This window comes from Echinops telfairi, unplaced genomic scaffold (assembly GCF_000313985.2).
Source record: "Echinops telfairi isolate 266 unplaced genomic scaffold, ASM31398v2 ScPeMD7_30;HRSCAF=105, whole genome shotgun sequence".
Taxonomy (NCBI): Eukaryota; Metazoa; Chordata; class Mammalia; order Afrosoricida; family Tenrecidae; genus Echinops; species Echinops telfairi.
Window position 1 is genome coordinate 3,377,730 of NW_022103927.1, and position 13,613 is coordinate 3,391,342.

General features: G+C 63.2%; 1 protein-coding gene across 4 annotated transcripts in view; it reads left to right on the plus strand.

The window, feature by feature from the left end:
• ADGRL1 (adhesion G protein-coupled receptor L1) overlaps nt 1-12,489 on the plus strand; it is a 15,732-nt gene extending 3,243 nt beyond the window's left edge. Inside the window, exons 2-21 of one of the 4 annotated variants that reach the window (XM_045289771.1) lie at nt 88-171; nt 1,223-2,023; nt 2,714-3,028; nt 3,438-3,541; nt 3,759-3,944; nt 4,143-4,181; nt 4,260-4,443; nt 4,574-4,696; nt 5,128-5,342; nt 5,562-5,732; nt 6,002-6,211; nt 6,306-6,526; nt 6,639-6,705; nt 6,982-7,073; nt 7,566-7,734; nt 9,130-9,258; nt 9,395-9,491; nt 9,571-9,699; nt 9,802-9,819; nt 10,208-12,489. In XM_045289771.1, the coding sequence (XP_045145706.1) occupies nt 162-171; nt 1,223-2,023; nt 2,714-3,028; nt 3,438-3,541; nt 3,759-3,944; nt 4,143-4,181; nt 4,260-4,443; nt 4,574-4,696; nt 5,128-5,342; nt 5,562-5,732; nt 6,002-6,211; nt 6,306-6,526; nt 6,639-6,705; nt 6,982-7,073; nt 7,566-7,734; nt 9,130-9,258; nt 9,395-9,491; nt 9,571-9,699; nt 9,802-9,819; nt 10,208-10,950 (4,023 nt within the window). In that variant the 5' untranslated portion in view covers nt 88-161 and the 3' untranslated portion in view covers nt 10,951-12,489. The remainder of the gene's footprint in view (nt 1-87; nt 172-1,222; nt 2,024-2,713; nt 3,029-3,437; nt 3,542-3,758; nt 3,945-4,142; nt 4,182-4,259; nt 4,444-4,573; nt 4,697-5,127; nt 5,343-5,561; nt 5,733-6,001; nt 6,212-6,305; nt 6,527-6,638; nt 6,706-6,981; nt 7,074-7,565; nt 7,735-9,129; nt 9,259-9,394; nt 9,492-9,570; nt 9,700-9,801; nt 9,820-10,207) is intronic. The other 3 variants (XM_013007946.3, XM_045289769.1, XM_045289770.1) reach the window with 3 other exon arrangements.
• Nucleotides 12,490-13,613: the final 1,124 nt, after the last annotated feature.

Sequence of the window (13,613 nt, forward strand, 5' to 3'; positions counted from 1 at the left end):
GTCACAGGTGGCGCTGGGCCGTGGCGGGCAGGGCGGGCAGGCCAGCAGCGGCCAGCGAGATGCAGTTGAGGTTTTCCTCCTTTTCAGGGAATGGGGGGGTGGGGCGGGGCCCCCCACCTTTCTGACATCAGCGCTGCCTGATCCCTCCTCCCGAGCCGGGGATGGTCGCAGGTAAATCGGGGTCCGGGGCAGGGGAGGCGGGGTGGACTGGCTGGGGCGGGCTGGGTCTTTATCCTAGCACCTGGTTCCCTCCCTTGCCCCCTCCAAGCTGGACCTGGGACTGCCCCCCGAGGGACCCCGAGTCGGGCCTGGGCCTTGGAGTGAATTCTCTGCTCACCCCTCTCTCCTCCGCCAGCACTAACCCTTTCTTCCCAGGTCTTCTACGGCGCTGGGAGCAGGACCTCATCGCACCGTCTCTCTTCACGCCCCGCAGCTCTCCTCCCCTGCCCCTCTGGGAACCCCTTCCTCTCATGTGCCCTCCTTCCCCCACCATGTGCACCAGTGTCAGTGTCTGCTGAGCAGAGACCCTGCCGGCTGGGGCAGGGCTAGGGCCCAGGCAGGGCAGGGCTAGCTGGCTGGTCCCCCACCCAGCCTCTGAAAGCCTTTCCTTGGCTGTTGACGGAGTGGGGACAGGTCAGGCACAAGGGCCCTGTGCCTCTCCTCTCCTGGAAAGGGGCATTCTGACCCCACAGTGGGTACAGGGATGTCACTTGGCCTTGCAATTTTTGCAGGAGGAAGACAGTGGAGTTAAAAAAAAAAAAATTCTCTATCCTGTGTGGTTGGTGAAGAGGGGGGAGGGGGAACCTTGACTGAAGCTCTGGGCAGGGGTGGGGACAGGCCTGAGTCCCAGGGAAGCTGGGGAGGGCATACTACAGCGGGAAGTCTCCCTGCCCATTCTGAGTCACGTGGTGTCTCTGAAGGGGGCCTTACCAAGACCCTTCTCCCCAGCCTGTGGGGTCTCTAGCAGTCAGGAAGGAAAGAGGGACACCTCCCCCCACACTAACCCTGCTCTTAATGGCCTCCAGGGAAAGGGGCAGCTGGGGGGGGGGCTCCCAGCCAGAACCCCCTCCCCATCACCAGCCCTACCAAGCAACCATGACTGCAGCTGCAGGAGGGGAGAGCCTGGTCCTCTGGCAGCTGTGACCAACTTGCTTTCTCCTCTCTCCTCCCCTTGCCCTGCTCCGCTCCGCTCCGCTCCTCCCCACCCCCCGGCCCGGCCCAGTCTTCGTATGCCCAGGGACCCTGCAGAAGGTGCTGGAGCCCACCTCGACACACGAGTCGGAACACCAGTCTGGTGCGTGGTGCAAGGACCCGCTGCAGGCCGGGGACCGCATCTACGTGATGCCTTGGATCCCCTACCGCACGGACACGCTGACCGAGTACGCCTCCTGGGAGGACTACGTGGCCGCCCGTCACACCACCACCTACCGCCTGCCCAACCGCGTGGACGGCACCGGCTTCGTGGTCTACGACGGCGCGGTCTTCTACAACAAGGAACGCACACGCAACATCGTCAAGTACGACCTCCGGACTCGCATCAAGAGCGGGGAGACAGTCATCAACACAGCCAACTACCACGACACCTCGCCGTACCGCTGGGGCGGCAAGACCGACATCGACCTGGCGGTGGATGAGAACGGGCTGTGGGTCATCTACGCCACCGAGGGCAACAACGGGCGGCTGGTGGTGAGCCAGCTCAACCCCTACACGCTGCGCTTCGAGGGCACCTGGGAGACGGGCTACGACAAGCGCTCGGCCTCCAACGCCTTCATGGTGTGCGGCGTGCTGTACGTGCTGCGCTCCGTGTACGTGGACGACGACAGCGAGGCGGCCGGCAACCGCGTGGACTACGCCTTCAACACCAACGCCAACCGCGAGGAGCCCGTCGGCCTCGCCTTCCCCAACCCCTACCAGTTCGTCTCTTCGGTGGACTACAACCCGCGCGACAACCAGCTGTACGTCTGGAACAACTACTTCGTGGTGCGCTACAGCCTGGAGTTCGGGCCGCCCGACCCCAGCGCAGGTGAGCACGGCTGTGTCCAGCGCTGGGGCTGCCCCACCTCTGAGTCGTGAGACGGGCAGGTGGGCTCAGGGGACGTCCGGGGCAGAAGGAAGCCACAGCATGGGACAGGCGCTGGTGGGAGCACCCTGTAGCCTTCAGCGGGAGCCACCACTGTCCTCACTTGACAGAGGAAGAAACTTGAGGCAGGCCAGGGTGGCTGGGCATTTCACTCACCTGAGTCAGGATTTGAACCCAGGACTCTGAGCTCCTAAGCACTAACCCACACTGCCTCTCCCCGGGACCCATGCCCAAGTCTGTGAAACAGCAGAGCCGCTGGTGTTGACCCAGGCAGGGCCCGCTCTGGGTGACGCAGCAGCTGAGGTGCCCCTGGCAACATACTGACCTTATCAGGTCTCAGCCTGGCTGGTCACAGGAGAGAGGACACAGGTACGGAGACTGGGTCGGGTAGAATGAGAATGGGCAGTGACCCAGCCGTGTGGTCCTCAGACACCGCCCTCCTGCCACTCACCTCTGCGTGGGTCTCCGGGCCCCATGGCCTCGTCTGAGTCCCTTGGCCTCTTGGGTGCATGCGACCTCTGCTCTCTTCCAGGATTAAATGATGGGAGGAGAGCTGACCCAGGCCCAGAGCATGCCGTGTGGTAGCCCCCAAGCTTGTGAGTCACCCCATTTCCTTTCCCCTCCCCCTTCCAGGCCCAGCCACTTCTCCACCCCTCAGCACGACCACCACAGCCCGGCCCACCCCGCTCACCAGCACAGCCTCACCTGCGGCCACCACCCCGCTCCGCCGGGCACCCCTCACCACGCACCCCGTGGGTGCCATCAACCAGCTGGGACCTGACCTGCCTCCAGCCACAGCCCCAGCGCCCAGCACCCGACGGCCCCAGGCCCCCAATCTGCACGTGTCCCCCGAGCTCTTTTGTGAACCTCGGGAAGTGCGGCGGGTCCAGTGGCCGGCCACCCAGCAGGGGATGCTGGTGGAGAGGCCGTGCCCCAAGGGGACACGAGGTGAGTGGGGCATGCAGACCTCGGCCAGGTTCACTGTGACAGGTGGGCTGGGAGGGGCGATGGAGCTTAGTGTTAAGGGAACATCCCTCTGGGAGGAGGGCTCTGCAACACTCGGCCCCTCCTCTACTAAACTCGCTTGCCACAGCTGAGGGAGGACAGCCCAGGAGCAGTGGAGGTGAAGAGGCCACTGGGCTGTTCTGGCCCAGGGGCAGGAGGCAAGATGGAGGGGGGCTTGGGGAAGTGGGGAGCACTGCATCTCAACTACGTACTGCTTCATCTGTCCTCCGTGTCCCCTCCCCTGTGTTCTTGCCCACCCATCCCGTGTGTGTCTGTCTCCTTCCCCGCCGTTGCCTGTGCTTGTCTGCTGTCCTTCCACTCCCTCCTCTGCCCTGTCTGTCTGTCCCTGCAGGAATTGCCTCCTTCCAGTGTCTGCCGGCCCTGGGGCTCTGGAATCCCCGGGGCCCTGATCTCAGCAACTGCACCTCCCCCTGGGTCAACCAGGTGGCCCAGAAGGTATCAGCAGCGGCCACCACCCCTAAACACACACACATACACCATGGCCATGCAAGGGGAGTCAGCTGGGGGGACAGCAGGCCCCAAGTCTGGAAGGCAAGGCTGTCCCAGCCTATAAAGGGAGCGGTGGGCCAGGGGATAGAATGGGGCGTGAGGGTGGGGTGGGGGTGCACAGGGTGGCCCCGACAGCTGGTGCCCATGTGCCCATCTGACACAGATCAAGAGTGGGGAGAATGCAGCCAACATTGCCAGCGAGCTGGCCCGCCACACCAGGGGCTCTATCTATGCGGGCGACGTCTCCTCCTCTGTGAAGCTGATGGAGCAGCTGCTGGACATCCTGGACGCCCAGCTACAGGCCCTGCGGCCCATCGAGCGCGAGTCAGCCGGCAAGAACTACAACAAGGTGGGCCCTGCAGCGGGGCGGGCAGCGCCGCCGTGCTCCCAGGCAGCATCAGCTGGGCGTGCCGAGCCAGGCTAGCACGCTCGGAGGGTGCCAAGGGCCTGCCCTGTGGAGGTGGCGGGGTACCCACAAGGGAACTCCCAGGCCCCTGATGTCAGTGTGGGGATGGGGACCTGACGCCACCTCCGTCCCGTCCCCTAGATGCACAAGCGCGAGCGAACCTGTAAGGACTACATCAAGGTGAGCCAGCTCAGGCGGCCGGGGGAGGGCCTGGGCAGTGGGCAGTGGGTGCTCACGGTGTCCCGGCCCCCTGTGCAGGCCGTGGTGGAGACGGTGGACAACCTGCTGCGGCCAGAGGCTCTAGAGTCCTGGAAGGACATGAACGCCACGGAGCAGGTGCACACTGCCACCATGCTGCTGGACGTCCTGGAGGAAGGGGCCTTCCTGCTGGCCGACAACGTCCGGGAACCCGCCCGCTTCCTGGCCGCCAAGCAGAACGTGGGTACGTGCCACCTCGCCCAGGGCATGTCCGGGGGACTCGCGCAGACCAAGATTGGGGTTACCAAGGGGGTGTCCTTGTCAGCCTGGGCCTCTTGACCAGCAGCACAAGCCTGCCCTTCCTGTCCCCACAGTCCTAGAGGTCACCGTCCTGAACACAGAGGGCCAAGTGCAGGAGCTGGTGTTCCCCCAGGAGTACGCCAGCGAGAACTCCATCCAGCTCTCCGCCAAGACCATCAAGCAGAACAGTCGCAACGGTCAGTGCCGGGGACCCCGCAGCAGCCCCTGCCCAGCTCCGCCCGCCTCCCTGGAGCAGAGCTCCCCTCCGCCACCTGGGTCAGAGATTCCAAGTACAGTCTGGGCCCCATCAGAACATAGCGAGACGGCTCCACAGCCAGGCTCTCCTGAGTGGGCCCTTGCCAGGTGGATCCTCACGGGGGCAGGACTGACCCACATGAGGCTGAGGCTGAGAAAATGAGCACAGAGCTCAGAGCCGCACAGCGAGCGAGGGTCGGCCAAGAGCCCTTTGAACTGCCTGCATTTGCGCAGCAGTGCGGTGGGGAGGGGGCCCTCCCAGCAGGTCTTGGTAGAGAACATTCCAGGGGCAGGCAAGGCCTCGGGCCGAAGAGCTGGGGGGTGGTGCACTCCCTTGGACTGGTGGCCTGACTGGTGCACCTACCCTTCCCAGGGGTAGTCAAGGTCGTCTTCATCCTCTACAACAACCTGGGCCTCTTCCTGTCCACGGAGAATGCCACGGTGAAGCTGGCCGGAGAGGCGGGCGCGGGCGGCCCGGGTGGTGCCTCGCTGGTGGTGAACTCGCAGGTGATCGCTGCATCCATCAATAAGGAGTCCAGCCGCGTCTTCCTCATGGACCCCGTCATCTTTACGGTGGCCCACCTGGAGGTAAGTGGAGGTGTCCTGCTCCCTGCAGGGGGTCCCAGCATGTTCCTCCTTTTCTCCGTGTGCCGTTCTCCGTGTGCCGTCCCTCCTTCACCAGTGTGAGCAGTTTGTCCCCAGGGATCCCAGGCAGTCCCCATGACCGGGAAAGCCTCGGGCCCTTCTGTTGGTGAGGGGCTCAGACCGGACGCCCTGGTTCTGACTCCCGGCCACACTTCACCACAGGCCAAGAACCATTTTAATGCGAACTGCTCCTTCTGGAACTACTCGGAGCGCTCCATGCTGGGCTACTGGTCGACCCAGGGCTGCCGCCTGATAGAGTCCAACAAGACACACACCACGTGTGCCTGCAGCCACCTGACCAACTTCGCCGTGCTCATGGCCCACCGCGAGATCGTGAGTGCCTGGCGCCGTTCCTAGGCCTTCCTGGCCTGGCAGGACGTCTCACCAGACACACTCAGGGGCCGACCAGGGAGGGGCAGGCACAAGGCTCTCTGGTCACAACCCTGCCTCCTCCAGGGCCCTCGGGAGAGCAGCTCTGGGTGTCCTTCTGTCCCTTCTTCCCAAGCAGCAGAAAGAGGGTGGCCCCTGCACAAGGCCAGCTGTGGGGGGCGGGGCGAGTGGGGTCCAGGCCCCAGACCCTGAGCACCGCTTGTCTGCCCCAGTACCAGGGCCGCATCAACGAGCTGTTGCTGTCTGTCATCACGTGGGTGGGCATCGTGGTCTCGCTGGTCTGCCTGGCCATCTGCATCTCCACCTTCTGCTTCCTGCGGGGGCTGCAGACTGACCGCAACACCATCCACAAGAACCTGTGCATCAACCTCTTCTTGGCCGAGCTGCTCTTCCTCGTCGGCATAGACAAGACTCAGTATGAGGTGGGCGGGCACGCAGGGCAGGGGCAGCGGAGACGGGGTGGGGGCGGGGGCGGGGCGGGCCCTCTTTTACCGGCAAGCTCCGCTGTCTCCCCAGATCGCTTGCCCCATCTTTGCCGGCCTGCTGCACTACTTCTTCCTGGCGGCCTTCTCCTGGCTCTGTCTGGAGGGCGTGCACCTCTACCTGCTGTTGGTGGAGGTGTTTGAGAGCGAGTATTCCCGCACCAAGTACTACTACCTGGGCGGCTACTGCTTCCCCGCCCTGGTGGTGGGCATTGCGGCGGCCATCGACTACCGCAGCTACGGCACTGAGAAGGCGTGAGTGTGTCCCCGGCTGCCCCTGCTGCCCTGGCCCCCTCTTGGCAGCGCCCCTGCCCCGGGCCCTGGTGCAGGAGGCTGGCCCTGCTCTACCCCGCCATCTCGTCCACAGCTGCTGGCTCCGCGTGGACAACTACTTCATCTGGAGCTTCATCGGCCCCGTCTCCTTCGTCATCGTGGTAAGCCGAGAGGCGGCTTCCCGAGACGCCCTGGTGGGCACTGAGCTGGCCAAGAGAAGGGAAGCCAGTGCGTCTGTGGGGCATCCAGGAGCCGTGCTGGGGCCCTTAGTGGCCCACGGCAGGGTAGTCAATCGAGCCAGCGGTGGGCGCATGACGGGTGGGCTGCATCCCGGCCTCCCCGGCCAGTGAATGCAATTCGTCCGAGGACCGCCTGCCCAGGGTTCCCTGAGGGCACCGCGGATGCCCGTGCCCAGCCAGTCTCCTCCCTCCGCCCAGGTGAACCTGGTGTTCCTCATGGTGACGCTGCACAAGATGGTACGCAGCTCTTCTGTGCTCAAGCCCGACTCCAGCCGCCTCGACAACATCAAGTGAGCGCTGGTGCACGTGCACACATACATGCGCGCATGCACATGCACGCAGGAACCGCCCGCCGCATAGGGAGGATGGGCCTCTCCCAAAGTCCCCTACTGTTAGTCCATGTGCCTCTGGCGGGTCTGCGGTGTGAGCGTAACTCCGCAGGTCCCTGTGTCTGAACCTGTGGTTTTATAGACCAAACGGGTCAAAGGCCGTAGTTGAAGGTGAGTCCGTTTTAAGGGCAGCGGAAAGAAGAGGAAGCAGTATCCCTAAGTGGTCTGAGTAGAAAGCAGAAATGATGGCAGCAGGGGAGTGACTCAAATTAGCAAAACTGACAGACACACACACCTGGCCCGGCCGAGTGTTGCTGGGCAGGGTCTGCGTGCTCTTACACATCCCAGCCTACCAAGGGTCAGCTCCCACAAACACACTGGGCGGGGATGGAGCCTGGCTGCAGCTGCTCCCCTCTCTGGGGGCTCTGACGTCCCCACCCTGGTCCACCGCAGATCCTGGGCCTTGGGGGCCATCGCGCTGCTCTTCCTGCTGGGTCTCACCTGGGCCTTCGGCCTCCTCTTCATCAACAAGGAGTCTGTGGTCATGGCCTATCTCTTCACCACCTTCAACGCCTTCCAGGGGGTCTTCATCTTCGTCTTTCACTGCGCCTTACAGAAAAAGGTGAGGGGGGAGGGGGGGAGGGGGGGCGCTCCGGGGCCTTCTCTGAGACACCCCACCCAGGTCAGACCCGAAGAGACATTCTGCAGCGGGTTACCCATCGGGCCGCTAACTCAAGGTCAGCAGTTCTAAACCACCGGCAGGTCTGTGGGAGACAGATGAGGATGCCCGAGAGGGTTGCTATGCGTTGGCACCCACTTGAAGGCAGTGTGTTCTGCAGAGGGAGCAGTGGGTTTGGGTCCCACTGTGACAGGGGCCAGGCTTAGGGCTGAGGAAGCCTTTGGGGGACAGAGCAGGAGGCTCTAGGCCAGCAGTTCTCAACCTGTGGGTCACAACCCCTTTGGTGGTCAAATGACCCTTTCACAGGGGTCGCTTGATTCATAACAGTAGCACAATTCCAGGTATGAAGTAACCACGAAAATAACTTTTAATACGAGGGAGCTTCTTCGCACAGTTTGTGAGAAAAGGAAAAGCTAAAGATGGTGGCACTTTCCCGTGAACTCTTTGAAGCCCCTCGTGTGTTGCGATCTGAATTATATGCATACATCCGAAAGGAACAGCTGCACGCAAGTGACGGGAGAGGGCAGAGGTAACTCAGCTCCTGACGGGCATCCAGGTGGCGTAAGGTCTCTGCTACTGACTGCTAATCCAAAGGTTTGCGGCTGAGTCCCACCAGCCACTCCATGGACGGAAAGCTGGGCAAACTGCCTCCCTGAAAATTACCCCAAATAAAAACAGACCTACTGCCATCGAAGCACTTCCGATTCATGGCAACCCTGCTATTTAGGATTTCTGAGGCAATAAATCTTCACGGGAAGAACAGGTAGCCTCATCTTTTGCCCTCAGAGCTATGGGTGGATTTGAACTGCCGACCTCACAGTTAACAGTCCAGTGCTCAGCAAGTGCCACTTGGGCTCTGTAAAGCTCACAGCCAAGAAAGCCAGTTCTGCTCCACCCCGTGGGTCAGAACACCACCGCTCCTGACTGAGGGGGTGGAAAGCAAGCTGAGGAAGGAATCTGTAGGCTTCGTCCCGAAGGCGAGGAAGCCGCGGGGCCGAGCTGGTTTAAGAGAGGTTCTTGGACTCTGGAGTGGGGAGTAAGACGCCCAGAGAGGCACTAGAGGTGGTCTTTACGTTCTGTCTCTGCCAACCAGCTCCTCTGTCATTAGAGGGTAGGCTTTTTATTCACTTCTACCTGGGGGTCCTAAACACACCCTCGGAAAGAAGAAAGGTGAACGCCCTGAGTGCAGCCCCTGGTGCAGATGGAGAAGAGGAGGCGCACGCACCTGGTGGCACAGGGAGCGCAGGGTGACACCAAGGCTCTGGTGGCCTCTCCAGCCTGGCCCGAGGAATGGGCTCTGCAGGAGTCTATTCTGTCTGACACGCGCCCTCCCCGCAGGTGCACAAGGAGTACAGCAAGTGCCTGCGTCACTCCTACTGTTGCGTCCGCTCCCCGCCGGGGGGCACGCACGGCTCCCTCAAGACCTCAGCCATGCGCAGCAACACCCGCTACTACACAGGGACCCAGGTACGGAGGGGTGGGGTTGGTGCCTGGTCCCAGTTTCTGAGCTTGACCACGTGAGGATGCTGCCGGGCGGGGGTTGCGGGGGAGGGGGGAGAGGCCCCTGAGAACCTCCTCACACCTGGGCCATATCCGCCCGCAGAGCCGGATCCGGAGGATGTGGAACGACACCGTGAGGAAACAGACGGAATCCTCCTTCATGGCAGGTGACATCAACAGCACCCCCACCCTGAACCGAGGTGAGAAGGGGGTCCCTCAGCCGGGCTCCAGCAGGTTCATGCCTCCGGACTGCCTTCTGACCTCTGACCTCCTGGGCAGGTACCATGGGGAACCACCTACTGACCAACCCTGTGCTGCAGCCCCGTGGAGGCACCAGCCCCTACAACACTCTTATTGCTGAGTCAGTGGGCTTCAATCCCTCCTCGCCCCCCGTCTTCAACTCCCCAGGTAAAAGGGCCCTGGGGAGGTGGCCTGGGTACCACCTGGACCCAGCGTCCTCCGCTCACTCTCACCTCCTCTCTCCTCTCTCCTCCTGGCTGACACTGACAGGGAGCTACCGGGAACCCAGTAAGTGAGTCTTTCCTGGTGACGTTTCAGAGACTGGACGGGGACAGGGAGTGGCCTTCTCAAATAGCTTCCTTGAGGGAGCAGGGCTCCTGGGTGCAGGGCCCCGCCCCACACCCCACATCTCTGACTGGGCAGCCAGATGGCTGGTATTCTCTGAGTTTGGGCCTTCAGGTGGGGAGAGGCAGGTGACCAGAGGCAGCACGTAGGGGCAGCCGGGCCTCCTCACACCACTGACCCTCAGCCCCACTTCCACCAACTGCCTGCCAGGAGAAAATGGGCCAGGGCGGGAGCCCCATGTTCTGGGAGCAGGGACCGTGCAGGGAGAGCCCAGGGTGCTCAAGACAGCCCTCCCCCCTGGCCAGACCCAACGGTCTCTCCCTCCCCGCAGAGCACCCCCTGGGTGGCCGGGAGGCCTGCGGCATGGACACCCTTCCCCTCAACGGCAACTTCAACAACAGCTACTCCTTGCGGAGCGGGGACTTCCCTCCTGGGGACGGGGCTCCCGAGCCTCCCCGGGGCCGGAACCTGGCCGACGCAGCCGCCTTTGAGAAGATGATCATCTCGGAGCTGGTTCACAACAACCTGCGGGCGAGCAGCAGTGTGGCCAAGGGCCCCCCGCCGCCAGAGCCGCCTGTGCCCCCGGTGCCTGGGGGCGGCAGTGAAGAAGAGGCGGGGGGGCCTGGGGGTGCTGACCGGGCCGAGATTGAACTTCTCTACAAGGCCCTGGAGGAGCCGCTGCTGCTGCCCCGGGCCCAGTCGGTGCTGTACCAGAGCGATCTGGACGAGTCAGAGAGTTGCACGGCAGAGGATGGCGCCGCCAGCCGGCCCCTCTCCTCCCCTCCCGGCCGGGACTCCCTCTATGCCAGTGGGGCCAACCTGCGGGACTCACCTTCCTACCCGGACAGCAGCCCCGAGGGGCCCAGCGAGGCCCTGCCCCCGCCCCCACCCGCGCCCCCTGGCCCCCCAGAAATCTACTACACCTCTCGCCCGCCGGCCCTGGTGGCCCGGAACCCCCTGCAGGGCTACTACCAGGTGCGGCGACCCAGCCACGAGGGCTACCTGGCAGCCCCTGGCCTGGAGGGGCCAGCGCCTGATGGGGATGGGCAGATGCAGCTGGTCACCAGTCTCTGAGGGACCTCAAGGACCAGCGGCTAGTGGCCCAATGCTGAGAAGGAACCTTGGGCCCGGCTCTGGTAGGGAAGGGGACTGGCAGAAGTAGTGGGGGGGGGGGCCACTATCTCCAGAGGGCACCCCAGGGCTCTGGGCCCGACAGCCCCCTCCAGGAGAACTCCGTCCCATGTAGGGGCCTGAGGTCCAGGGTCACAGACAGGGTTTCCCACCAGCCACAGGCACCAGCTCTGTTTTGGGGGAAGTGCAGTGAGGGGCCCAGAGTCCCCTGCCCCAACCCAGGCAGTGTGAGGAGTGGGAGAGGAAGGGGCACAGCCCTCTGCTGGATGCCCCTCCCATCCCTGTCCTTGCCTTCCTGGGGGGTGGGAAGACAGGTGGGAGGAGCAGCTGCCTTCCGAGGTTGCCCAGGTGGTGCTGGATGGAACCGGTTGATCCGATGGGTCAGCTGGTTGACCAGTCAGCTGCTCGCGGTAGCTCCTGCTGGAGGAAGCAGCGGGGCTGAAGGATGGGGGGCAGGTTTCTCGGGCTCCCCCCTGCTGCTCTCTGGACAGTGGGACCTGAGCCCCTGAGAAAGGCCAGGGCTATGGCTGGTGGTTTAAAGGTGGAACTTTCTCCGAAGCTCCTTCCCCTGCTCTTCATCCTCACGCCCCTCCCCCTCCAGCAAGCTGCCCCTAGCCCTCCATGACTGCACCCAATGACCCCCTCCCTTGGGGCGACTCCTGATGAAGCACAACGCCCTGCAGGGCCCCCAGCCCACAGGGGTGGCCATATTGGGGCAGTCCCCAGTCCTGTGGGCTCGGCTGTCTGGGGAGCAGATTTTGGGTCTGGAGCTCCCTGGGGAGAGTGGGTCCTGGGCTCAGATCTCCCCCTAGGGGGCCCTCTTTTCCTCCCCCTCGCCTCCTCCCCCATCGCTGTAAATATTTCAACGAAATGGAAAAGACAAAAAAAAGAAAAAGGAAAAAAAACAAAAAAAGAAAATCTCATCACTTGAAGCCACCGGGAGCCTGCGGCCCAGGCCCACGCCGGCTCTCCCAGGGGGGCCCAGCAGCGCCCGCCACTCCCGGCAGCCAGGACTCTCCTCCGCGTGCGTGCAGACCCAGCCAGGCAGGGCGGGCAACTGCAGCTTTTTACAACCCAGAGACGGAAAACACAACCTAGAAGCAACAGCGAAACAAAGAACCTGTCTCCTTCCTGGTACCACGTGTCTGTCCTCTCTTCCTCCTCCTCCTCCTCCTCCTCTTCTTCCTCCTCGTCTGCCCCTGCCAGGCGCCAGCCAGCCCTCCTGGGGCGTGTACCTCACCGCCTGCCCCAGGAACAGGGGCCTGCCCCCCACCCCACCTTCCCCTCCCCACTGGCCCAAGGGAGACGCCCTCACACCCAAAGATGCTTTTGCCAAGCTGGCTGAGCCGCCCCTCTGAGTTCCCGCTTCTCGTATATTGCTTCTGGGACTCTGGGCCAGGGAGACAGGGCTCTGTCCTTCTAGAGAGAGGAGTGGGGGATTGAAGACAGGAGCCACAGGGAGAGGGTGGCAGGCCAAGCTGAGGAGGGTGGTGGGGAATGGTGAGGTTGTCTTTGGGGGGGTGGGGATGGGGCAGGCAAGAGACTGAAGGGAGGCAAAGCCAGGTCCAAGGGTCTGGAGTCGGGCCACCATGTCTGAGGACTCTGTCCACCAACCTCCAGACCCTGGAAGCTCCAGTCTGGGGTGCCCCCGAGTACCTCTCCCATCATCTCTCAGTCTCCTTCTCTCCAGCTCCTTACCCTGGCCCTCCCAGCCCACCCCCAACTCTTTGGGGTAGTGTAGCCCCACTGCTGTGCTAGTTCATCTACTTCATTGCCATTTCCCTAGGGGTGGCCCCCACCTCTTCTCCAACCCCTCCCTGTCTCGCCCTGCCCCCCTCGTTTCTCACAAGTGCCATGAGTTTCCAGACATCTCCGGGTCTCAGCCTGCCGCTGCCATGAACTTGAGTTCAGGTAGAGGAGCTCTAGGGAAGCATGAAGGGAAGGGGAACAGGTAGGTGGCTGAGGGGACCCTTTTTGCTGCTAGAAAGCCTCTCCCTCCTCCCGGGGAGCTGGGGCTGGCGTGTCCCCATCGTTTGGGGGAGAAGGGGTCAGACCAAAGATGGTGGTGGTTTGTCCCGTGTAGGGGGGGATAGGTGGGGAGAAGGCAGGGTTCGGTTCAATCTCTGGCATTTTCTGGGGGATGCTTGACCCACTTTGCCAGAAGACTGTGGGTGTGGAGGCTGTGGGGCTAGCTGGGAAGGGGGAGGAGGCGGAAGGGGATAGCTAGCTCTGTGACCCTTCCTTGGCTTCACTAGACCGGGAGCTTCATGGTGGGGAGGGGTTACAGAGTCTGTGAAGGGTGGAGGAGGAGTCGGTTCAGCCCAGGTGAGCCCGGTGTGCGGCTGCCTGAGACACCCGAGGGCTGGGAGATGGGGGCAGGAGTGGGCGAGTTCCTGGGGGTGGGGGGGGACTCATGAACTGGAAGGAGTCCACTTCCTCTGCCCTGCTCAGCCGCCTCTATCTCTCCATACTGACAATCAAAGAGAGGGGTGAGGGGTGGAGCGAGTCCCTTGTTGTCCGGTCCAGCAGGAACGACCAAGGGAGCTTCCAGGGCCTCAGAGCTGTGTGGAGGGCCCCCTGGTGGGGCTAGATGCCACTGCAGCGCT